At 38.0% G+C, this 27,784-nt stretch overlaps 1 protein-coding gene across 1 annotated transcript in view; it reads right to left on the reverse strand.

Moving 5' to 3' along the window:
• The window catches only part of MAP3K15 (mitogen-activated protein kinase kinase kinase 15), an 80,659-nt gene that overhangs the window by 39,027 nt on the left and 13,848 nt on the right, over positions 1-27,784 (reverse strand). The window contains exons 2-6 of the mRNA XM_054271883.1: positions 16,749-16,888; positions 13,373-13,396; positions 3,748-3,941; positions 1,399-1,567; positions 38-144 (exon numbers count right to left, since the gene is read on the reverse strand). Coding sequence (XP_054127858.1) covers positions 38-144; positions 1,399-1,567; positions 3,748-3,941; positions 13,373-13,396; positions 16,749-16,888 — 634 coding nt within the window. The remainder of the gene's footprint in view (positions 1-37; positions 145-1,398; positions 1,568-3,747; positions 3,942-13,372; positions 13,397-16,748; positions 16,889-27,784) is intronic.

A 27,784-nucleotide genomic window follows, 5' to 3' on the forward strand; every position in this document is an offset into this window, starting at 1 on the left:
GCACTAAAATACAACAACTTCAATCCATCACCCTCACCGATTCAATGCAAAAGCATAATGGAACTTGATGTTGTGTTGATCAGCCAGGTCACAGGTAGGAAGCATTTCCAGTGTTTCTACCAGCTTCACCATAGCATCATAGTCCTGGTAGGAAATTGAAAAACAATAAAAAGGATTGTAGTAGAATAAACTGGAAGGAGGAAAGCATCACTAAGCTAAAACTTATCATGATCACATGTATAGTATCACAGCTTCTCAGGGGACTGCTCCTAAGAGAAACAGCCAGGAAGGCTGTGTAGGAACACACAGGGATTTTTGTCTATCCATGGCAGTGCTTGTCTCTCCCTCACCACGATGCCAAAACTACTGAATCCCTGCAGCCACTGTGATCAATTGCTCTCCCAGCTTTTTCAGGTCTTATTAAGAACTTCTGGTGAATGACACCTCACCAGGTCACCATGTACTCAACCACAGCTGTTCTGATATACATCAGTCACTTGTGCACTCACTTGGGTTTCTTGGTGTAACCCACATCTACAGTGCTGAAGAGGCCAGTTTACTGACATTTCAAAGGGCATTGTGTTACTGAATCTTTTTGTTCAAAACATGATTTGATACGAGCACATTTCTCAAGGGAGATCCTTCATGATCACCAGAGCCAATCCAAATGAAGTTGGATAAAGTGCTGTAAGGAAAATATGCATTTCAGAATGGAAGGTTTGGTAATGAAGGATGATGTGGTTATCCATTGCTCTCACAACCCATTTACACAAAAGAAATAGCCAACTTAGTTCCCGATAAGAAAAAAATATCTATAGAATGGTTGAAATTATATTTGAAAATTGATGTCAAACACACAAACTGTCAATTTGGAAAAACAGCTGCTTTAGCAAAAGCAGAATTTATTTAAAAAAAAAAAACTAAAACAAGCAAAAAGGGTGCAGTTAGATTTTAAAAGCAAATTAATGTTTCATTGAATTATAGTTTCAATTTGGGCATCTCTAGCCAATGCAATGGTCATAACAAATGTATTTTCTTAATTTCTAAATATATTTAATTTTATGGGGGGAGGGAGGAAAGGTAGGGCAGAGGAGAGCAAGGCAACCATCTTTATTCAATAGGGTTTTTTGCTTTTTTAGGGAAGTTAAAAATTACTAAAAGCAAAGGGAGAGACCTTGGGAAGTCACCTAATCTGAGTCTCTTGCTCACAGGCAAAATAAGTATGAATCTCTATCCCTTTAAACTGCCCAAAAGGCAATCCAAACTTACACAATGTAACAACTGCTCCCATTTAGTGTCAGCTTTGAATCACTGCTTAACAAACAAAGCAGCTCAGGAGAACAAACAAGAGCCAAAACTGCACAGTAAAATAATCCACCTTAGTCTTGAAGCACTTACCTGAATGTCTCTGTAGGAAAGAAGCAGGTTTATGACAATGTCAGAAGTCAGCACTTCAGTATTATCCATACGCAGCTTAATCCTGGCCAGCTCCTTAGCCAGTTCATCTCCTTGGTACTTCTCCCTAGCTTTTCTGATGTCATTTAGCAGTGTTTCTTTATAATAGGCACTAAGAAATAGAAGTTAGACATAGGGGAAGAAGACTGTTAGACATTTCTTATGAAACATGGCTATGCTTCTAATAAAAAGTATAATTTCTAATAAAAAGTATAATTTCGCAGAGTGAGGTCCACATCAAATGCTTCCATATTTTTCAGTAACTATTTACAAATATTCCACCTTGCCTCACCTCAGACTGTAGGGCTATGTATCAATAGGCTTATAACCAGGATCCTGAGGCAATTCTGCCAACACAGGAAAACTGGAGCGTTTCTTTGCCCCATTACTGACCCTGACAGATGTGGCACTTTGTATTATAAAGACTGCATCTGAGATAATGAAGTGATACAGAGAAGAAACACCAGTGTGATGTAAAGAGGAGGTAAATAATTTTATCATGAAAGTTGGAAGGAGACTTTCCAACACAGATACTAAAACAAAAACAAGCCAACAAAAGTTGATTTAAAGTTGCAATCTCTTTGATGAACATAATACATAATGTAGGCAGGATCTCTGTAAAAGCCTCCAGTAAGTGCCTCTTATTTACACTAATATCAGTGCACAATCCAACATCAGCATTTTGTAAATGGAAAAATAATATATATATTGCCAGCATGACAAGTATGAATGGCCTCAACCAGCTACTTAGGGGTAAATTTATCCTGGAGCAGGCCATGGACTCTCTAGTTTGGAACTTAGCATGTCCCACCTGACAGATACTCCAGTGCATACAAGTCCCTTCTTGTTTACAAATGAGCCTTTTAAAGTATTAAACCTTGTTTAGCATAAGCAAAGAAAATTAAGTTCTCTGTCTCATACACACTATAATCAAAGCAACAAGGTCACAGTAAGCTCTACTGGCAAGCACAGGCTCATACATTTCTGTGCAAGCACAGAAAAAAGGCCGAGAGCGGGCGTGGACTGCAAGGTGGGATCAGGACCACCCAATAACCCCCAAAGGCTTCAAACCCATTTCCAGAAAGATCTACAAGAACAGACTGCACATAGCTAATTTGCCTACACAGTTAGAAACTGATCTCCAGTGTGGGGAAAACTTACGTAGAAAAAAAGAAAAATTCCCCAAGAATTTCAGGGTGCTTGCCTTGCATTTGCACCCCAGGATCATGAAAACCCCAGCAGGACTGACACTGGAGCCAGGATGGGTGATGTCTCTTTCTTTCTTTCCTCCTCTCTGCCTCTCTAATTTATTTCTCTCTTTCTCTCTTCCCTTTCACCCTATGCCCTTCATGCAAAACCCTCTGCAGTGCCTTACACTAGGAGGTCAAGGACTAAAACACCAATTTCCATGCCAAGTGTGTAATTTACTAATAAAACTTTGCAAACTTTTGCAGATCTTCTGATTTTTGTCATTCCTTTAAACCATGAGCATCTAGGAATCTTGGGTGCTCCCTTCCCTTTCAGGGGAGAATGTCACAGGAGAGTCATCCATGGGATTGCAAGGATGGGACCACAAAATAATAGTAGTTTTTTAGACAAGCCTTTCACTTGGGTGGGATGGCAATGGGGAAACAAATCTGAGGGCCCTCAGTGCTACCTCATGCTTCAGACATTAGGAAAATTAAAAACCAGAAACTCAGTCTCTGTGAAGGTTTTCCAGAAGTCCATACAAAACAGAAATAGCTGCAGAATACAGGGTGAGCAACTGAGAAAGATAGATCTCCTTTTCCAGCCCCAATTCTCAAAACTCCAACAGTCCCTTGTAGAAATGGCTAAGCAGTATCATGTTTATTAAGTGGTACCAGAAGGTTAATATTTATAAACAAAAACAAATAATGAGAATTACAACTGAATGCCCATTGCTACCACGTACATATTTTATCTGATGACAGAAAAGGCCAGTTTTTGGCTTTGAAATCTATGAGCTTAGTTCCTATTGTGGCCTTATACCCTGTAAAACTTAAGCTCTTTATCTTACCCATGGACTGCCTTTGCTTTCTGGAAAGTAACCATAAATCAAATTCTAGCACAACATGGTTAGTTAACTGCAACAACTGCAGGCCAGGAATACAAAAAGCAGCAAAACTGGCACCTTCTTTTGACATTACATTAAGTACAGTGAAAAATAAAAGAATTTATAATCAATGCAACTAGAAATTCTGTACCTTCTTTTTTCATAATATAAAAAAGAGACTATCAAAGGTTCTGGAACTGTATGTGTTGTAACATTACCATGATGTAACATGGACATCCTTGAGAAGGCTGAGAAACTTGTCCACCAGTGGGACACAAAATGGCCCCAGGATATTGTCCCAGCTGGGCTGCATGTACTCAGAGGCTCTTCGTTGGGCATCACTTTCACAGCAAAAGTAGTCAGCACAAGGTGTGACAATGTATGGAATAAAATAATAATTGCCACTTGAAGCCTAAAATAAAGACAATAAGAGTTTATAAAATAAATAAAAGCGGAAATATACTTGTGTATACACAGAATCTTCTGCTGCCAGAAAAAACACCTAGAGTAGTGCTGGTGTGTAACAAGTTTTAGTGCACTGTTTAACACAAGATTTGCAAGTGTTACATTCAAGGAAATTTGTGTGGAAAAGTTACAAATATTAAAAAAGCTGATGAATAAGGGTCCAGGTCTGTTAAGTGACAATAGAACAAAACTGTTCAATTTTTCCTTTTAATGTAATGCACCTAGTAGGGTCTGACAGTTACCAGCTGATGTTCTGTTCCCAAATTTTTGGCTTCAGAGACGTATTTGCATCGTCTAAGCTCACCCTGTGCTAGGAAAGATATGATTCAGAGCTCCCCACAATCACAGAAATACAGAAATGTAGACAATGGAAGGACTTTATGGAGATGTTTAATCCAGAGAAGCTACAAAGCCATCTGCTGCATGCTACCATCAAAAGCCTAACCAGCCAAACCCTGAAACTTTGAAATGTTTTGTAACAGACTTTGTAGGACTTAAAATTCTAGAAGTAAAATCCATAACATAAGATTCTAGAAAAACTTAACATGCCACATAAAATGTGTAAATACAAACAAGGTGCTGAAGTGGCTGAGGACACAAGAAATGGCCCTTCAGAGCCCAAAACCAGCAAGTTCAGAGTTTTCAGCCCCTGAGCAAGACCCCAGAAATCAGACGCTGTGAAGGTTTCAACAGCTGGGAGAAGCACCTGTATCCTCTTCCAGCTATGACAATTCTTTGCTGTTTAAAAGGAAGGTGAACTTTGTATTTGGGAGTAACTAGATGGGAGCACTGAGGCAGAGGTCAACATGGTTCACCTGCCGTGATCAACTACCTCTGAGTTGGGGATATCTCAGCACTGAACATGTACAGCAAAATCATAGCCGTCCTTTTTTACATACTCCAAGCATGTAGAAATGCCATAGCCATTTATAGTCACCTTGAACAATGGGAGAAGGCTGAGATCATGAAAAGAATGGATATGAAGATGGCACATTTTTGAATGTATTAGTAAACTAGACAGGAGAAACAGATTGATCACAGGAAGTTAAAAAAGAAGGGTATGCAGTTACTAAAACTACAAATAAAAAACCTGTATCAGTACATCCTGTCGCTGATCTGAGCAAGGATTTAGAATTTTAAACTATTTCTAGATAAAGATCAAGTCATATTCCTTCCTTACAAACCCTAAGTTAATTTATCCCCATTGTAACAATAAAAATACCTGTTGGACTTTTATCTTTACTTCCCAAGAAAAAACAGAAAAACTGCAATCCAAGCTACCAATATGCTAGCACAGGTTTGTCTGAGTTTTATTAAAATAAACAGTAAGTTCAGTGCAACACAAAAGCTGCTTGTCTATAAAGTCTATTCTTAAATCTTCAACAGCAAATTAGCAATTCCTGCAATGAATAAAGCCCATCCAATTTGAAAGGGTAATGTATCTTGAGGTGCAAAGAGCTGCAGTTATGTAATGAAAAAGCAATGAAATTTTCAGAAAAAAATTATTTACACATGGGAAATACTGTATTAATCTTATCCTCAAACATTGTACTGTTATCCAGCCAACATATCATCTATTTGACTTAGATTTCTTGTCTCCTTTTGCATAGTGAAATCTATGCAATTAAATGCTCCTGTCTTCTAGCTCTTCTGTACAATATTTACATATAATAAATTATAAAATCCTTTCATATAGACGGTGTGGCCTTGGAAAGTCTTTCCTACCTTTATTATGTAAAAAACCAGTCCATCTACTTCTGCTAACAAGAATGGCTGAAAATATCACCCTTGCTTCTTCTGACCTTCTGTTCAGGATGCTGGTCTCTTGATACCAAAAGCTAAAAATTTTGAAAATTACTGCCTTATCATACACCAACTACTGCTTTTTAAAGATAATTAATAAATGGCTTAGGTGTATGTAAAGCAATGTATGTGGCAACCCTACCTGCATACGCATACACATATATATATATATATATATATATATCTCTATAAACTATCACTTATTTAATTACTAATTTAATAGTATTATAACTTCATAGCTTATCAAGACTAAATGATAAGTTGGTTAATTTCAGAATTAGAAGCTAGGATATTTTAATTGTCTGATTTTGGGAAATTTTAAGTGAAAAATTACAGCCAAGCAGACTCAAAAAACCCTCAAAACTCCAAACAGCTCATTTTCCAGCATATAATGCATGCCACCATTGAAACTTTTGTATTCAATCACAACATTTTAAAATCACAAAACAAGCCACAAATTTAACAACATGAAAAAAAAGTCCCAGAAAATAATTGCAAATAAGTTGAGAAAGGGACCGGTTCTTCAGGTGAAATAGTTAAAGGAATTAAGCAGAAAGCCATGTCTTTGCTGAGAGGCTGAAAGTGTGAGGCCCACGGAAGCCATTTTTAGGCTCTAGGCAAGCCAGGCCAAATGTAGAGTGGTTTTTTTCTGAAAATATTTTCCAAATATTTTTTTAATGCTGTTAAACTTTTGATCATAATATAAGCAGGTTTTGTAAACTGGACTGGTAAAGTTATTCTGGTGCAACTGTCACTTTGTGATAGAGATGCTACACTTGAATTAAAGGTAGGTTTGCTCCCAAAAAAGTAATGTTGAGTACAAATCTCTGCACTTTCAAGGAGGGAATTATGCCTGCCAAAATAATAGCACAATTATTTTACTTGAGCCATGCTATTAATTTTGCCACTCACTCAAGAACCAAGAATGCTTACTCCCCCTCACTGAGTAGTTAGAAGGAAAATACAGAGAGTAACAGGAAAGGAACTGCATTGACTCCAAGAGATCACAAACTCCTGAGTGTTCAGGGAGTTTAACTCACTGTTGTCTCAAGTGTTAGGGTTTTCTGTGACATCCCATTGGTATCCATCCTGCCATATGGGCATGTATTTGCCATGGATTTGCATGGCCAGGTTTGGGTAGCAGGAAGGCCTTGGGGGCTACAGGAGCGGCTTCTGTGGGAAGCTGCTGGAAACTTCCTCCATGTCCAGCACAGCCAATGCCAGCCAACTCCAAGACAGATGTGCTGCTGGCCAAGGCTGGGCCAACTAGAAATGATGGTAACTCCTCTGTGATAACAGATTTTAAGAAGAAGGAAAAAAGTTATTGCACAGATGTAGCTGCAGTCACAGAGGAGTGGAGTGAGACCATATGAGAGGAACAACGCTGCAGACACCAAGGGCAGTGGAGAAGGAGGGGCAGGAGGTGCCCAGATCCTGGAGCTGAGATTCCCCTGCAGCCCCTGGTGCAGCCTATGGTGAAGGAGCTGTGCTCCTGCAGCCCATGGAGGATCACAGTGATGCAGAGATCCACCTGCAGCCCATGGGGGAGCCCCACACCAGAGCAGGAGGATGTCTAAGAGGAGGCTGTGACCCCATTTGAATCCTGTGCTGGTGTGGGCTCCTGGCAGGGACCTGCAGACCTGTAGAGAGGAGTCCAGCCTGGAGCAGGTTTCCTGGTAGGACTTGTGACCCCACGAGGGACTCACACTGGAGCAGGCTGTGCCCGAAGGACTGCACCCATGGAAGAATGACCCATGTTACAGCAATTTGTGGAGAACTTGCTTGAGGGATGGAGTTCATGGAGAACAGTCTCCCGTGGGAGGGACCCCTCACTGGAGCAGAGAAATGACTCCTCTCCCTGAGCAGTGGGAGAAACAACCTGTAATCAACTGACCATAACCCCATTCCCTGTCTCCCTGCATTGTTGGGATAGGAAGTAGAGCTTGGAAGGAGAGTGGGGGCGAAAGGTGTTTTTAAAGTTTTATTTTACTTCTTATTATCCTGCTCTGATTTTATTACTAATAAATTCAATTAATATCTCTAATTCAAGCCTGATTTGCCCATAACTGTATTTGATGAGTGACCTCTCCCAGTCTTTAACTCATGAACCCTTTGTTCTATTTTCTCTCTCCTGTCTGGCTGCAGAGGGGGAGTGAGAGAATGGCTCTAATGGGTGCCTGGCATCCAGCCATGGTCAACCCACTACAGTGACTAAGATATTATAAACTTCAAAAAAATACTTCCTCTTCTAAAGCTGAATAAATGCACTGTATTTTATGTAAAGACTGGGAAGAGAGATTATCACAAGACAAACACTTTAAATTTCTGGGATATAGCTTGCAAGGAGCAAGAACTCCAATCACCTTGAAGGAAAGACCCTGCCAAGCACTATTCTTAAATCATCCTTATTATTATTATGTTTGCATGTCTAGAAGCACAGTGAAAGAATGGCATATCTATTGAAGAGAAAGCAGATTTAAAGGGATACATACTTTGCCTATTAGATTACCACTGTGGTATTCAGGAGGTACTTGAACACGAAGAAAAGCTTTGAGGTTGGCAACCTACTCCAAATTGAAAGAAAACAACAAAGAGGAAAACACCACCACAAAACACCAAAAGAAACAAAAAGACACACATGACACATGAATAAAGAAATAATTAAAGAAAGAAACAACAGAAAATTAATATAGATATTTGCAGCAAGACTATATTTACAAGGCAAAGAAAACAGTTCAAACAGCTGTAATTTCTCTTACTTATCTTATCTTTTGGATTTCTCTTATTTATATGATTTATGTCTATACATCTCCTGTGTCACCATAAAGATGTTTTCAGGTCTTATTTTTATGAACCTGTCAGACTCATTATCTGATTAGTGAACTATAGTCCAACCACTACATATTGCTTGAGATGGTAATATTTCCATAAAAACTAACTTTCACACAAAAATTTTAAAAGCCTTGATTTTCATTATCTAAAGTAACAGTGGCATACTTCATTATTAAAAGCATTAAAAGTAGCATTTAGTTGGTTACACATTGCCTTTGTACTATTTTCCACTCAAAAAGAAAAATTACTGAATTTAAGATGTTCCTGCTCTTTCATTCTGTGCCCTTTTAATCCCTTTTGACACTTCTGCTACCTCAGGCCTTTTTAGAAATATATCACTAAAAGACTGGATCATATAAACTTTTATACATTGTAAAAATAATCAGAAAATAACAAATAGAAAGCAACTCTGAATAATATTTCTTTAGACAATTAAATTCATATAATGTAATCATATTTCAGAGTCTTGGCTCTCAATACAATCCATGAGGGCTACTTAACTGGAGAAAATGAGTCCAAGTGCCAAAATCTTTCTATTTAGTTTTCTTAAATGTTTATTGCCTTTAAAGAGTACATACAGTCTTATTTAAACAGCTACTGAAACCTCTGAAGAAACTTTCTGCCAATTACAATAAAAAAAGATTTTTCAACATAAAAATTCCTTGTGGCAAGGATAAATTGCAATCTAGTTCCCTTTGGATCAAGAAGAATTTTTGCTAATGACTCCTCCATGGCCCAGACATTATTCACTGCTTAATGTAAGAGCTGCTACAGGATTTCATGAAAAATAACCATTTAAATATCTAAAAATACTTCACCAGGCCCCCAGGCCTAAGTATACAATGATCTAAACCTTTTGGTTTAATAGTCAGCCCACCTTCCTTTAAACACCTTCCATGAACGCAATTAACAGGGTTATTAACATTTCTTCAGGCATATTATAAACTAAAGAACAAATAACTAGTCTTTCTCCTTATGTTCTGCTCTTGGTATAATAATTTTTCCATAGTGGAAAGTTCTAGTTTGTATTTTCAATACCTCATTCAAACAAATTGAATGGATCAAAATGTGCATCCCAAACTATGTGCAACCAATCCTAGAGCTACCACCCAAAGGATTGCACATTTTGCTTCCTGACTCCAGCAGTTTTCTAAAGCCCTTTGTTCACTCTTTTCTTCACCTGATCTTGAACTTTTTTTATTCATAATTTCTTAAGATCCTATAGCAGCAGATGAAATTTCCTTCCTCAAAAAAAAAAAAAGTCAAGGATGGTAAAAACTTTTGAACCAAAACAGAAAAACTTCCCAATGGATTTTGTCTATTACATTGGTTTGGGGAAAGATTTTTTTTTAAAGCATTTTTTGCTTTGGAAAATCCTTGAAATTTCATTTCTCCAGTGAACTGATGTTTAGCTGACGTCTAAAGAAACTCCAAAGCACAAGTATTTTCCGTAAGTAATTTTTTTTCCTCTGTCCTTCAGTCCATTAATCCACAGTGGCACCTGCTCTGCAAGACTGCATATTTGCCATTTATTTTATTGATAATAATTTTGACAGAAACTAGGAAGCTGTGCAATCTTTATTAAAACTAACAGAAATGTCCTTAAAGCTCAGAGGAGCTCTACAGAAGGAAATCCAACCGAAGGGACACAGAATCTTGATCTTGAATTTCATGCCAGGGCAATTATTCCTTGGGAACTGAACTCCCATAGATAATAATTCTTTCCTTTCACATCCAAGTATGCAATAAATTATCAATACAGAATTTTAACTGCTTGTTTGGGGAAGTCAAGTAGAACTGAACCACATTCTTCATTCTTATCTGTGAAAACTGCATTCCTGGATGGTGGAAGGAAGGAAGGAAGTTCTCCTACTCACACTCCTTTTTCAGACAGTAAACTATTAAATCTCTCAGGCTCCCACCACTGCAGCTATCTGCTGTATAATTGTCACTGTTAGATCAGCTATACTCAGGCCAACTCTCAGTTGAACTGCTGACTTTTTTTTCTGCACTGTTTTCATCTTCATGTCCAGTTTGCTTGCTCTTGTCTCCTCCTCAATGCTGAATTAGAATAATGCTTTCTCTACAAGTAAAATATTCATTCTCTTCAAGGCTTTCATGTGATACACATGAAAGGAAATTGCCCTGATGACACAGCAGCCATTCACCTCTGCAACTTCAGCATGGCTCCACATCTCCTCTCTGCTAAGATTTTTCTGCAGCTTTGTAGATGACATGAGATTTGTAGGATAAATAGGAAACCTCAGAGAAAGCTCTAAGCTACAGCAGCCAGACCAGAAAGTTTCACTCTTGCTGCTGGAACAAAGGTGTGCTGGAAACAATCTGAGTTGTTCCCCCTTCCTTACACACCCTGCAGATGCATGGCCACAGAGCCTGTAAAACATAGAGAGGACTTCTCCTGCAATGATACTCCTGTGGCTACACTGGGCTGCAGGAAGGCTTAGGAGATCTCTCTCCTCTTTCCAGCATGCCTCCAGCCCCTGATAAAAAGCATATTTAAGCTCTGCTATTTTTCACTCAGGACAAGGGAAAGGAAAACCCAAAGCTCTACTATAGGAGAATTAATTATTGCATCTAATATTCAGCAATTAAACTGAAATGGTTATAAAAATATATATTTGACTGGATACAACAAATTCATGCCAATTATGTACCTACTTAACAAGCACAGCAACCCTGATTAGCAATTCACTTCAAACAAGACATTGCCATACAATTGTAAAATATTTAATCAAGCAATGAAGCAGTGGCTCCACATTGGATCAGTGGTAAACTGCAAACCTCTCATCACAACTCATTGGATTTGAAAGGAGGGGAAGGGAATTGTCTATTTGAAGTCAACTTCGACTTAAAAAACCATAGTTTTATCCTGTGAATTATTTAGCTCGCTCATGAGTTTGTTCTAATTTCTGAATAAAAAATACTGATAAAAGAATGAAATATGGGAGCACATTTATCTAATAATAAAAGGTATGAACAACTTCAAATAATAGAAAGAAGAATCCATACTTGGTATTTCAAGTCATCCATTTTTTACCTCACTGTATTTTACACACATTTTTTTTCATAATTCAAGCACTTGAAGAAAGTGGGTTAGACAATCCCTCCTTTTTAAAGGAGGAATCAGGATCCCAGCTTAGGGATATCTCCCTGCCCCTTCTGCTAGACACAAGGTGTTTACAGGCCCAATATCAGACCCCATCATAGAAACCATGTCACTGGAACCAAAGGCATGGAGCTGAGTCAGGAAAGGTTTGGGTTGTACATCAGGGAAAGGTTCAACAGGGTGGCTGGGCACTGGAACAGACACCCCAGAGAAGTGGTCACAGCAACAGCTTAACAGCGTTCAAGAAGTGTTTGGACAATGTTCCCAGCACATGGTGTGACTTAGGGATGTCCTGTGCAGGGCCAGGAGTTGGACTCAATGATCCTGGTGAGGCCCTTCCAACTCAGCATATTCTGTAATTCAATCTTCTCTTCAGTGTGAGGGGAAATACCCCCCATTTCTGGAGAAAGACTGCCACAAGAAAAGACTGTAGGCTGCTAATCTGATCGCACCAGGTTAAATTTGCCACCCATCCCTTTGTTATTTACTCCACGTCTGGGATTACCACCAAACAGCTCATTCACAATTCTCCCTCTTGCTTAGGAACTCATGGTCCTGAAATTTTGGTCATCCACCAGTTGATGGATAGTAGCACTCACAAGCAAATCTGCCACACTCTGAGTCCCCCTTCAGAGAGCCACAGAGCAGTAAATGCAGTTCCCATCACACAGGTCAAACTGGTTCAAAGATGCCTGAGACAGCCAGGAAGGATGACCTGCATTTGCATGTGCTAAACCTGATCTATCTTTAGCCTATGTGGAGCACTGTGGCCAAGTCATAACAGCAGCTCAAAATAAACTGCTGTGACTAATGCATTTTTTCTTCTAGTTCCCTTTAAAATTACTATCAAACTCTAACACCACTTTATTATTTTAATCCTGCTCAATACTGTTTAGAAGAACATAAAAGTATATGGTGAATGGGAAGAAACAGAAAGAATAAATGGAAGTGGAAGAGGTTTGAAAAATTAGTCGTCCTCAAAATAACAGTGTGGAGGATCTAATGAAACACTGACATGTATGAACTATGGCAAAATAAACAACTATATAAGACAACATGGCATATTTCAAAAAGTCTTAATTCCTACATTTTATCTTGTTTCAAACTTATTTTTTTGGCTTTATTTGCATTAAGTGTAAGAATATTTTTACTTTGGGAAATAAGTTTTTCTAAGGTATAAGCATTTCTAAGTAAATCTGTGAATGTTTAAGTTAGAGGACAGGTATACAGAAGCCAAAGCTATTTGAGATACAAAAGCAAATCCCATTAAGGCATCACAATCATCTATATTTGCACAAATGGGTGATAGTGGTAGAGGGAAAAAGAGACTTGGAATTTCTGAGTTTATATTTGGATCTGTCATCCTACAAATAAAACTGACATCTACTGGCACTTTTCTACAACTTAGAAAGGAATTGATAAGGAAAAGTAGCCTTAAAATCTAGTGTTACTTTCGAGTGCCAGGAAGTTTTCCAAAAGTTTGAATTATAGATGGGTAAAACAACTGCCTTTAACCATACAGAGAATATGTACGCTTGGCAGCCTTAGTATTAAAGTTGCTTCAAATGTAGGATCTTCATTTTGTGTTTAAAAATGAATGTGGATTTAATACTTACTGTGTTTTTCTGAGATACCATATCCTGTGGGGGAAAAAAATATAATAGAAATGTTTATTTGTTTTTACTGGGAATTATTATTTCCAATAAAAACCACTGCTATACATACATACAGATATATATATATATATATATATATATATATATATATATTATATATATATGTACACTCACACACACAAATGCATTCTTCACAGCATAATCCAGATTACCTGCCACAGTAAACTCCCAATAAAGGGACAGAACAACATCAAGAAGAGTCTCAGCAGCTCAGGTTAGGAAAAAATTAACAATTCAGTGAAGAAACCTACTTTAAAAAGTATTCAGAAAATAAAGAAAGTTGTACTTAGCAGTAACTGGAGTTTCTCAGACTGGGCACACACCAGTCACATTCTGAGCATTTGTGAGACAGAAGCATTCAAAGCTGGAGGGTTTTTCTCCCTGAAAGAGTATCCTTCCCATACCTAAGCCCCTTGGTTACACAGATTGGTACACACCAACACATTCCTTCTACAGCCTAATTCTTCTCACCTCAAAATCTAAGGACAGACACTGAAACAATGAAGCAAATGATAAACTAATAGGCATGTAAAACAGACCTCAGAGACATCTAGCTGCTGGTAAGTAACCTTCTCTTCTCTTGGGTGATGGATTTCATGTTCAATGAACACTGCTTAGTCAAACTAAAGAGGTCTCCAGGTAAGCCACGCTACAAATACTAGACATAGACTTGTTTCTAATCAAAGTTTTCAATATACTTGAATTAAATGGGCTCTGACAACCTGAGACGATTCTGCTTGAGCAACTTCATCTCTGACAGCCTGAAATCCACTTGGACAACCACTGCACAGCCCATGCCCATGCACCCATTTCCTTAACAACAGGCAAAAATATCAGGAGGCATTTAAGAGGTTTAGTTCTATAGATACAACTCTCTTGAAAACAAGATTACGTATTCTTTTATATCCTCAGAACTAGGTTATTTTGAAAGAACATTGGTGAAACTGAAGAGAAAACTCTTGGGGCAATTTCAGGATGGCTCCTAAGATAAATTGTATAAAGTCAGGTTGCCAGAACTTCACAGATCTTCAGCAGAAGTAACAGCAGTAACATCAATACTGCCTTTGTAACACTCAGACTCTGCACCACTTTTAAGAGTGTGCACAGCAACTTAGGTCCAAGTAAAGTAATATAATTCTGAACAGAAGTGAACACACCCTGAACAAATTACTCATAAACTTCAGAATAAAAGGGTCAAAAAGGTATTAAAACCTAAACGAAATTCCTAATTAGCCTAAACTCCTTAACCAAAATAAAATACTTCATAACAAAAGTGATGGAAGGCTTAGACAGCTGAAATACTATATATCTGGAAATTAATGTCTACCTAGCTAAGCAAGTATCTCCAACAGAGCTTTATCTACTGCAGTTAAATCTTTCTCAATAGGGAGAAATGAAGTCTTCTGAAACCACCCAGCACCTATGATGTGAAATGTGTCATGAACTGTTCTTTGCTGAAATACCTCATGAACAGTCCCTGCCTACCTTCTGAAGTCTTCCTTAGAAAGGTGCATTAGCATATTTGAATGCTATCCAGCACTGAACTGGGGCTCGATTGCTGAAGAGACACAAATGGCAAGAGGAGCACTGAACCCTGTCTCAGCGTCCAGCTTAAACCATTTGATACACAGGATCTCTCCTAGCTGGTTCCAAGAACTTAAATCAAGTTTTATGATCCCATCTAAGATATGCTACGGGCCAAGGGAGTTATGCAAGCAACTGAGGGATAAGTAAGATATCAGTGCCACTGACAGAGTTCCTAGAAGAAAGGTGAAGCCAGATAATAGTTTTTCTAGCCTTAAGTGACCTAGTTACATTCTGGTGTTCCCAGCCCCTAGACTTGAGCATTACATTATTAGAAAAAAAGGCTTTGAACTGACAGTACAGACTTGCAAGAATCAGTCTGAACATCCAACCACAGGTGGATGCAATCCTGGAGATCCTTCAACACTCCAGTTATGGAGCAGGGGTTTGAGTATGTGCTATAGCAGGAAGTGCAGAAATTAAACCAATATCCTCACTGGGCAGCAACAAACAGAAAACAACTAGCCTGTGCTTCCCAGACTTGGGCACATCCTCAGGAGAACCAAGTTGATCAGAACATCTGAGTGACAGCATAAAAAAAGATAAAAATGTGTTAATGAAAAATAAAAATGAAGTATTTCATGGCAGTCAGGTATATTACCAGCAGTGGATGAAAAGCTGTATGCCTGCCCACCCTGATTAGCTGGAGGAAAGGAGGACATGCCAGTAATACCTGAGTGTGTATCCATATGGATAATCTCACAGAGCAAAGAGTGTGACAGGCTCCAGCTCCGAGTTCTTGGGACCCCAGACCACATGGAATGTGAATGTGTATGTGGACCACCACATGAAGAAAGGAAGTATGGGTTATGGAAACATGAGAGCAAAATCAAAGACATTGAGAGCAGAGAAGGGGAATGAGAAGCTGTGACAGAACTGAGCTTTTCTGGGGAAAAAGGAGACTTAAAATTCTTACAGAATCAAGAGAGGCTGGAGAACTCCAAAAAGGATTTTTGGACACTAATGGTGCAGAAAAAAGCGAAGTAGCAAGGGGCAGTAACTCAAAATAAGGAAAAAACAACAAAGCATGAACAATGCTTGTCTCAGTGAAGGTAGAAAGAAAATGGATAATAAAAAAAGCAGAAACAGATGATATGGAGGGCAAAAGCCTAAATGTGATGTAAAATAAAGAGAACCTGCACTGAAAAAGGCAGAAACATCCACAATATATGACTTGCATCCAGAACAGTAATTTCAGGACTTAAGTGTATAGCATGTATTATCCTACTATAAAAATGAACAACAGCCTTATAAAAAGATTTGGTGAGGATGTCTTTTCCTATCTTCAAACAGCAATAAAAAGGAGATTCTAGTAGTCTTAGCTAGTCAGCACCTAGGTAATACAAACCTCATCTGACAGAAGTGCTTACATAGGAGCAGGCTGCAATACAGCCCTTGTTCAAGTTATTATTATACAGGCAATAACTTTTTCTTACATGTAGTCTAATTAAAAGAGGGAAAGGAAGGAAAAAATTGGTCCTGTACTCTCAATTCCAAGTCTAACTACCTGAAGAAAAATCAGTACCACACTATGAATCTCTTCTTACAAAAACATGCATTTATTTATTCTATTATTACTGTTTTTGCTAATAGTTGCTTTTTCTTGGCAGGATTTAATTATACAGCTATCAGGAATTACATTAAATGTAAGTTTCAAAAAACCACAAACATCTGTAGGATGAGGTATAAAGATATTTCTGAAATGAAGCAGATTGTGAAGTGAGAACCTTACTTTGAGAGACTGAGCAGTGTCAGCATCAGTGTCATGGTAAAGAATAACATTATTGGCCATGTCAAAGCTTTCACGCACACCAAGGTGGTAGAACAGTGATGGTTGCTTGGAAATATCACTCATGTCCACAACTGCAACATCTGAAATGAGAGAAGTGGAAAAGAAGAGAGAATGCTAAAAAAATAATAATCTTAAACCCAATTTTAATCTTACACAGGACTTAAAATAAATTCTGAAATTACACACTGGACAGACAAAGGCAACATTTTCAAATAAGGGTCATTTTCTTATGAGAGAAGTAGATTTTATTCTTCATATAAAAGATAAGAGCCACTCATGAAATTATCACAGTATTATATTAACTGGGAGGCTGAGTTTATCAATCCTGCTTAAGGTTTTGAAATCACAGCATCAGGAATGCCTTGGTTAAAAAGGCAATTTTGCATTTGCTCTTTGAGGCCTGACAGCATGAATACCCATAGGACAGAAGTTTCAAATATTCAGGATGGAACATCTAAAAATAATAATGTAAATTAGAAAACCAGGGAAAACTGTGAGACCAAGTTTATTTTAAGAGGCTGAGGTTTAAAGAATGGGAAATTCTTAAAGAGTAGAAAAAGAAATTACTCTGAAAATTGACTCTAAAGGCTACAGGCAAGATTTTCAAGATGGGGGCACAGCAATGAGGGAATTCAATCACAAGTAGCCGGAGTAAGACTTCCACTGCTCTTCTTTAGTGTTCCAGTCAGAAATGAAAGTCAGAAACACAAGTAAGAACATTTACATCTGTGCAAGAAGAGCTGTGCAGAGAGCTAACGAGAAATATCCCATATTATGCAGAACAGCTGAGATACAGACAAAAGACTGTGAGTTCACCATTTTGTTCTCATATAGATCTAAACAGCAATGCAGGAAGAAGGGGTAACTAGAGAAGAGGACACTTAATGCTGAGTTTTTATTTCTTGATCCTTATATCCTATATATTACTAAGAAAATTTTGCTTTAAAGTTTTTTAGAGATCTGTCTGTCTACTTTCACCACTTTGGGATACACGGATAAACTGAAATCTAAAGTATTCATAAGAATAGAGCCTTAGCATTGAAACCACAGGGGTGTCTGAGGTTCAAAACAGATTCCAGAGACTCAGTGCAGCTGGGCAGTAAATTCTGTGTCTCTGGAGGGGTAACAGACAGTGCCTGGTACATACAGGGAAAGACAGAAGGGTGAGCTGCCAGTAAACAAGAAATCTAAAAGCAGGTCTGATGGCTGAGACCCAAATGCAGCAGCCAGTTAACCTTGGTTGCACCAAGGTCACACATCACAAGAATCAATGCCCCATACTTAGTAGGCAGTTTCTTGGAAAAACCTGCCATGAATATATGCTCCTGTACAATTCCATCAGCCTATTCTGACACACCACACAGAGGTCAGCCAGTCCCTTGGATTACTATGAGACTCCTGTTAAAGCACAAGGAACATTTTGAGTCTGAAGACCTGCTTTAAGACCAAAACATCACTGTTCAGGAGCAAAACCAAACAAACATAAAAACCCCCAAACCTCAAAATATCCCAAACCCCAACAAAACACACAAAAAAATCCAAATGCACCTCCCTCTCCCACCAAAGAAACAAAACCCCAGCACAAAATCATGGCATAAGAAAATCCCCTTATTCATATAAAACTCAAGTCCTGGATCATCTACTGATGATCTTTCCAGTTCCAATGTTTAGCCAGCTGTCTGCAGGATGAATAAAATCCTACAGTGTGTATTTCACACTGTAGTGTCATGTAAACTGAGAAAGCCTGACAAGTAAACCCCAGCTCCACAAACTCAACAGAATCGAGATTACCCCAATACTTCCAAATCCTTTTGAAAAACATAAATTATCTATAGAACAAATTTAAGAGAAACTAACAAGAGGACTGAGAATCAAATACCACCTAAGAAAAAAAAAATTAGGAGCTTGGATGGTTTTTATTGCTTGCACAAAGTGTTTCTGGGGAATCAGAGTACTGTGAAATCAAAATCATCACCCTGGTAAGGGAAATCAGATAATGCAGTGTTATAGTGTACAGATATTGCATTTTACAATACAATGTGAGCAATGATTTGTAACAGAGTTCATTGAAACAGGGCTGTACACAGATCATTGCCACATCTGGTCTACAACTCGCCTCCTGTTGATTGCTGCTCCATAGCCATGTAAGTGGAATCAAAAATACATGACATGGACATAAGAACAGAAATAAGCATCTCCATTTAAAAGGATAGTTATTAATCCCTTAGATATTAATTCACACGCGATAACAAGATTTATGAGAACAGGTTTTCCTTGCTTATTCACACCTCACAAACATAGGCGTGAATAAGATAAAATAAAAATAAATCAAAATGAAGAGTAGCAGAGATGAAGATGTATCACAAAAATATGCATGCAAGTTAAGAAAAAGCTCCAGGAAGATAACTGAGTGGATTCAGTTTGAGCATGGAAGTCAAGGAATGACACAGAAGTCAATGACAGCGGACAGAGGCAGAGCATCTGACATGCTCCTGGCTGTGGGCTAAGCAGAGATGAGAAGCTGCAATCCTTTGGAGCTCTCCAAGTGCTCCTTCGGGAGTAACAGCAGCAGCCTTGGAGCAGGGAGGAAAAAGATCTACTTGCAAAGCAGCTTTACTAACGTGCTACTGAAATGCAGCACAAGCACAGAGGGCCTATGAAATTAATGCAAATTTGAGTGGAGAAAATAAGACCCACAGTAAACACTTATAAAAGCAGTGGATGCCTGGGATGCACCCAGTGCATGGGGGGCTGAGAGTGCTCAGTGTCACCTATGGCCGGGTCTAAGCACACTCCCCAGAACTACTGTTCTCAGGGGTACATACCTCCTCTTGGAGTAAGGCAGTTTTGTGAGTCATGTAATGAACAAAGCTAGTATGTGACACCACAAATATTTCTGTTTCAGTTATCTTACATTTTTCTCATGATTTACACCAAATTTCTTCATTTACAGTTCTTTAAAAACAAGATATGGGGCCCTGCGCTTCAACGGTGCATTTAGAATGGCTGATAAGAGAGATAAGAATTTCCTTAAACTTCCAGAGACACATTTAAAAAAAATAACTCCAACACTATGTGCTTTGCAAAACTTGATTTATGAATAGAAACATAAGTCAATCAGAGTTCATTCTCAACTCCCATTCTCCATAACAAAAGAGCCTGGTCAGCCAAATGTACTTCTGGACTTCCCTTGACAAATTTAGGTTCAACCTCCATTTCAGACAGGGGTGAAGCACAAGCCAATGGCAATTTTTATCAAATCTTATCAAGCATGAGGAATGTTATGTGATAATGAAATATTTCGCACAGGTCTAAACCACCAATGGAGAGAGTTTCCTATGTTCAGAAGGAAAGAGAGCATGGGAAGGTACAGCCTCTCTAGGACAGAAGGCTTCCAAGTGAAAATCTGTACAATGCACCCACCAGATGCAGTAGAGGCATGGGGATGTGCTTAATGTTGCATATGACCAATTTCAAATTATTCTGGAATAGAATATTTAAACTTATGGCTTCTTTTCTACATTAGCAACTCATGTTCAAAAGAGCATACCCATAAAAATGTGTTCTCCCTCATTTCTTCTTAAGCATACCATATAATTTCAACTCTTTTTATTATCTAGTAGCTGCCCATGAGACTATTTTCATTCTGAAAGTAGTCAATTTTTGTCATGAACCCAAAAACTGATCTCGATGTATTATGTGATTGCAGTTCATTTGTCTAGGCTTTTGTTTCCACTGTAAAATGATAATGGTATGTGTGTATTTGTAGAGCATTAAGGTAATTCAGAACTATTGCTTATACAGTCTTGATTAGGTCTCTGCATTGTTGCAGCAGATGGCACATAATTCATTTCTTATACTACAGTTTACATATTTTAACATTAGTGTGTCTACCTGAGCGGAGACAAATAACTGTGAAAACTGAAATGAAGATTAGAGATCATTAACTGTGGTAAAATAGGAGACTATCAAACTAATAAATAATTCAACATGGAAAACATTATTAAACAGATTAAGACCAGGGGACTTATTTGTCTATTTGGAAATCCACTTGAAGACATCATACAATTAATGATCTAAATAAATCACAAGTCTTCACATGGCTTTTTTATGATTTATGGAATTGTTAGCAAAAGGACAATTTTGGCATCAGATTTTGGGATCTGTAAGTTAAAAAGTAATAAACAGAAGAAAATTAAGAAATAGCCTGCAATATGCTGATAGTTAAATAGAATCTAGGAGGCCTAAGAGAAGAAAAAGTCTGCACTGCTTTCAACTTCTAATCTAAGACTGACCTCCATGCAGAGCAAGAACCTTACTCCATTAATTTGGATTCATTATTTTTCAGCATTTGGAACCTTTCTGAACATAACAGATTTCAAATACACCCCTAAACTTGATGTGATAATAGCAATCTTATTGGAGGGAAATGCACAACTCAGCCCTTTGCTATTCACTAGCAGCCTGCAATTATGAACCCTTACATTAGTATTGCTTCAGCTGATTGGCTACTTGCATCTTAATCAATAAGTAAAAAAATATGTAATTCCTTGAAAACCAGTCAAGAAAACTGTCAAATTCTTCAGAAGAACAACAACACTCCTAAAGAAAAAGAAATTAAAATCCTTAATTCAGGATACATATTAATTTTGATTTCTGCACAGCTCCTTAAAGAAGACAATACCAAAGTTTTCACAGGGAAATAATTATGGTAAAACTTGGTATATTTGAAAACTAGGAACCCTTTGCAGATTCCACTTCAGCTAAAACATAAGGGACATCACTCCATACTCCCAGAAACTGGGAAGCTCAAGGTAATAAAGCACATTGGTAGCAACTACTAACAGAACTGATGAGGTGATTTTTCAGCACAGTTTGTTATACCAGCAAAGTGCCAGTGCCCTCCATTAGATCCTAGGCACAAGCCAATATTAATTACTGTAAAAATACTGTCAACATTTGTGATGATATTATGGCTCTCATAATGAATCAAGTTTCATTTAAATCTTACTGCTTTATAATCATGGTATCCTGCAAAAATCTGCTTACTTTTCTCAGAAAAAATATTGTTCCAATTAAAATATACAGCATCAAATTAAACCCAGATATCGCCTTAGAAGCTGAAAGACTCAGGAGACAAAGTTCTTTTTTTAAATTTAGGAACTTCTAGTATTTCAATTCAAATTTTTCAAGTTTGCAAAACTATAGCATGAACTTTGCTAACATCACTGGTTTGCTACAGGGCCAGAATTGGTAATAAAAATAAAAACCAAGGAATCAGTAATGATTTGTCCAGCAATACAGATTTGTATATGTTACAATCACATTAAACAGCATTTTAAAAACAACTTCATATATTTCAGGCTACACTTAGCTTCTTGTAGATTAAAACCAAGTGCTGCACTTCTGTGCAGCACTAATACTAAAACTAAAATTAACTGTAATTGTTCAGAAACTGCTTAGAAAGCATCTTTAAAAAGAAGATTGCTTTATAAGCTGCAACTTTTGCAAAGGAGTCTGGAGTGGCTGGAGCCCTGACTGCAAATTCCAGCCTACTGCTACCTCAGGACAGGAAACACGAGCATGCACACTGGATGTTTGAAGTATTCTGATGCACGGAGGGCACTTCCTTTGACAGGGTGTTTAGTTCACAGGCAAAAGGAAGTGCTTCAAAGGACAGGAAAAATAAGAATTAAATTAGGTATGAATCCTCATACTAGTGTGGGAAAAAAATTTCTTTCTGTTCACATATAGTAAGCGCTGGAAAAAAAGTGACATTATCAGGTTTTATTAATGACACCAACCACAAATTGGAGAAAAGAAAACTTAAATACTGGCCAAATAATTTTTAATTCACTGTTTTAAATTTATTGTTATCTTGAGAAGATAACACAGAGAATTCCAATTCTAGTACATTATCCATATACTATAAAATGAAGCAAAATCTAAATTTAAGTTATATCTTATAGTTATATCTTACTTTTCACAGCTCTAATGGATTTGTCAAGTGTTTTGGGAATTCTGAAAACCTGGGCATCAAGTGGCAAAAATTCTGAAAGGTGCTTCTCCATGGTTTGTCTGTTTGCTCAGAAAAACACAAGAAGTGTTGTAAAGTGGTAATTTCAGACTTGTGCTGTTTTTAGAAAACACAGCAACACCTCTAATTTTTGTTCTCAGACTGAGATTGTCATTTGCATTTTACTTAATTGTGGCATTACATCTGCAACAGGCTTTATGCTATAAAGTGATTTACTACACACAAAGGCCAGCACACCCCAAAATGTGTCACTTCTCACACCAAGCAATATGGAAGGCAACCATGTAGTACCTTACAATTATAAAAGCCAGCAGTCTTAGAACCACAAACACAGAGGGGAAAGTCATACCTCTCTTTTGCACTTCCTCTTTTTTATGTGTCAAATCTTGCCCTGGAAACCAGTTTCACATCCTTCCCTGTGAACCTGCTCTGCTCAGTACATGTGAATGAAGAATGCTGAAGATGAACTATGTATTAAATGAGCAGCAGCAGCCTTCTTGACTAAGGACAGTTTGCTGTTAAATAACTTTCCTGAAAGGACCAGGCAAATCCTGAGCTCTGCTATTACTAGGAAACAAAAAATCTTTTAATTTTTCAGATGAGCCTTTTTGCCACCCAGAAGCTTTACTAACTGTAGCAATTCAAATGATTGCTTTACTCCACTTAACACACAACACATCAACACTGGCAAAGTCCCACCTCCAGAGACAATTCTGGGAACAGCTGTGGTAAGCAAAGTGGGCCAGCTGGGCTTTGTGTGGAAAGCAGACACATCCGTGTAAAGGAGGAGGAAGAGGAGGAGGAGGAACAGCTGACAACCGAATGTGTTTCTAACCATAGCATCGGGGTGGTGCTAGAAAGTCCTTTCATGTGGCCCAGCAAGGCAGCTCCTCCTTCCTGTGCACATGAAAAGTTTGGAACACTCAAACTCAATCCTCTCAGATCCCAGCACAAAAAGCTGAAATAATGCAGGTTTTAAACTACCAGAATGGTTAAAACTTACCAAGAAAAGTTGTAGCACTTACAGTCTGATTACAGTCTGAAAGTGGAGGTAAGAAAGATGGAACACTATTTTTTTCCTGTACAGATAACAGGAGTGCCTCATACAGCTTCCAGTGAAAGCCCTGGGAGAACCCCCAGTGGCACAGGAAGGAGCACTTTTCGGACAGCCACACTGCAGGTGGTGAAATGTGAAGTGCAAAGAAGCAGAAAACAGAATAATCCAGTGTATCAAAAACAGAGGCACGTCTAGCACATGGAGTGAAACTAGTCATGAATTCAACCAGCACAGCACCATGTACACAGAGCCTGACAGCATTTTAATGTAGATAAAGAATACAAAACCCACATTTATTCTAAATATTTAGTGGAATCGTAACTAGAGAGAAACTTCTTGTTCTTGAGATCAGTTCTCACCTGTAGTCTTTTGTCCTTTTGATTTCAAATTCTAGCTTTGGCAACCTTTGAAAATTTTAGTCTTAGGCTATCTTAGCAATGTATGTACATTATAACATTCACTGGCAATTCTTATCCAGCAAAATCAGCCCTCAGATGATACTGTGAAAAATCAGACAACCATGCAAAACAACAGAACAGCTAAGACTGAGGGGCCAATGCTCATCTCTGGCTTTTGTAATTCTGTACAAAAACCCCCTTTCATACAAACAGCTCCACAATAGGGTTACATTCAGACCTGAACATTGCAGCCAGAAATCATGTTAGTGCTGTGGTGTTACTTTACAGATATTGCATCTTTCATCTGTCCTCTGGTACACGGAGCACACACTAAAAATAGAATTAGAACATATTTTTCATGCTTCAGTGGCATTTATTGCAACTCAGGGAAACTAGTATCTAAAACAACTCATTTTTCTAAAACACAACTAAGTATTTGTGCCATATTTATAATTAATACATATTGCTTAATAGCTAAACGTCTGTTCCAAAAATTACATCACCCAAGAGACTACACTCTAGTTGAGAGGAACAGAACAAATTACAGCAGGTGAGCAACACTGCCAGTTCTAGGAATTGATCTGTAGCCTGAGTTCTCATTTATTTTTATGATTTAGGGTTTTCTTATTCATTAGATACATTATCTAAAGCTTTTCAAATTTTTACCCTGAAATTGCATTTTAGGAACTATTCTGTTAAATGGAAACAAGGACTCTTCCAAAACCCTTTGACAGCAAAAGCTTTAACATTTTTGATACTTCTTAAATACTATTAAATTCACAGCAAAACAAAGTTTCAGACAGGGCAAGACACTGTATTAAAAGAACAGGGCAATTCTACTGATCTAGAAAAGCAAAAATTGCGCCAATAGAATGCCTATGCTTATTATTTCTTTAACAGATCTTCAGGGAGAATCTTACAGACTCTGCCAAATCAGAATACAACCAGCACCCACAAGAACTGTCACGGGGAGAAAAGTAATGCAGTTAATGTAATACAGAGGCATCCAAGCTCAGAATGTGTTTTTAATGCTTTGCACAAGTATGAAGAAGAAAAATATTGTATGATTGGAAACACCTGATAATAACCTCTCTCAGAAGATAGCATAATTTGTGACTTTTTTGGTCTTTCTTTTTTATTTTTTTTACAGTTGGCAGTTTAGGGAAAGAAGGAAACAAAGACCTAATCCTCAAAGAACTCTTCTTTAAATGTTGAATTGCAGAAGTTAGGAAATATATAATTCACTGTAAACAGTACATGCCTAGGCTTAGAAATTACTTAATATTTTCCATGACAAAGCTTTGCTTTCAGTCCTTTTTAACTTTGCCAGTCTTTGCTTCAGGTTGTTGGGTTTTGTTTCTTCCTTTTTTCTTTTAAGAGATTTAATCAAAACCAACTCAAGTCATTTTGAGACTGCATTGGAAAACTTATTTTTCTGGCCACTGTTAAACACCCTCTCATGCCAAATAAAGCAGTTTTCAAGCACCAAATCAGAAATTTGTCAGATGGGTGAAGTTGTTTGGAAGTAACTCCTCTCAGCCTCATGAAATGCTGCTCACTCCAAAGCGAAGTTTGGGCAGTGAGCTGCTCAGAGTCACAAGGGAGAGATTTGGTCTCAGGTGAGCCTGTTGTCACTGCCTCCATTGTCAGCACAGAGAGAGCAAAAGCACTTTTCCAGCCCCATTCCCCTGATCTGTGAGAAGCCAACTTCAGGAGATGAACTTCAGCCCAGAAGTGCCAGTTTCTCTCCACTGCCCACGAGGGGAATCCAGGCAACTGCAGACACCCACACTGAAGGTGTTCAGCGCCCCTTCCACAGAGCCTCACAGCTCTGCTTTGAGGATTTTATCAACCACTAAGGCACTCCAGACTAAGAAATATATCATCTCAGCAGATGTTTCCCTAGATGTGTTCCCACTTGTTAACCAACAAAATGGCCAGTGGAGAAGGACTATAGATCTTTCTCATCAGTGCTTTACTCACATTCTCTCTACCTGTGGGAGAGGAAGGACTGTCACAATTCAAATCCTCACCTAAGATTTCCAGGGATCTCTCAAACACCCAACTCTTGCTTGAGTTTTCCATAAATTGGGAGCTCATTTGTGAGTCCCAGTTTACAATGTTGTTTGTTTTGGCACTCACTGTTATACAACTGTGGGGATGACTCACATCTTTAGGAGGTGTTTGTGCATGTACTATCTCTGCCCAGGGTCTTTCCTCTTACTCACATAACCTGTTTAATTACATTGAAGCATTGACTATAACCTCCCCATCTATGGAAGAAGTTTACAAATTAATTAAATTTTCGCAAAAATACCTTCAAGCCAAATATAAGCATTACATTTCCCTGTAAGACAAAGTCATTAATATAAAAGCTAGTAATAGACTTAAGCTTCTATTTTCATTTTTTTTTCCTTTCATACCATAGCTTGTGAGGTCCCAGGAACAACAAAACCTCAAGTCTGAGGGAGTTAACTCACAGTAGTGTGAGAGGTCGAAGTCAAAAAGATAATGTCCACATACTGTCTCTGGAAACTCACAGCACAGACCCCTTTACACAACCTCCCTTCCTTGAGAAGGATTGTAAAAATTTACCTACTCTGGGACCACAGTCAGATCTGTAGTTACCAACCACAATCATATCAGGTGGATGCTGCCAAGATCTACACATTGGTAAAAAATGCATTATAGAAGTTGTGACATGCACAAGAGACCGATATTTATACCATTTCTTGTAAATCTACACTGTTCAAGATCCCAGGTTAGGAACTGAGAGAGATCTCATTGTTTCCATCTCAGCCTTTTCAGTGGTTTTGTGGCTCAGGCAGATGAACCTGCAAGTCCTACCTCCTTCACATGATCCACTAAGTCTCTCTCATTGTCCTCTTCTCTCCTTATCCATCAACCTATCTTTAACTTGGCAATTTCTGGCTAACTCAGTGCTAGCACAGTAGCAGACAGAAGCTCTGTCACTGTAGCTAATCAGTCCTGTGAGTGGTATCAGCTACCAGCTTCACACTATTGACCTGGTAAAGTACTTGAAGAAACTGTTAAACTAACAATTGAAAGAAATAACAGCTAAAAACTTAATTTCAGGACAACTCACTTTTCACATATTGTGTAACAAAAGACATTTGCATCTGTAACTTAAAAATCCAGTTCTGTAAATAGTGAAAAAGATTCTAGGTAGAGATGGTACATGTCTCTTAGAATCATCCCTACTGAATTATAATCATGTTTCATGAATGCCAGAATGAAGTATTTACATTTTAAAATTACTGTTATTTAAACCTCGTAAACATGCTCCCAGCACAAGTAAAATGGGGAAGAAAGACAAAGCAGTTTGCTATTTCAGGTTGACATCAATCACTTGACCATGTATAGTGTAAAAAGCAAAAACTATTAATCACTACAAGTTTCAGGATAAACAATCCTTCCTTTATATATACTGTGAAATACTCTATCATAGATAGATAGGTAGATG

The sequence above is a fragment of the Melozone crissalis genome, unplaced genomic scaffold (genome assembly GCF_028551555.1).
Source record: "Melozone crissalis strain CALT ecotype California unplaced genomic scaffold, PUWL_Pcris_2 ptg000013l_1, whole genome shotgun sequence".
Lineage (NCBI taxonomy): Eukaryota > Metazoa > Chordata > Aves > Passeriformes > Passerellidae > Melozone > Melozone crissalis.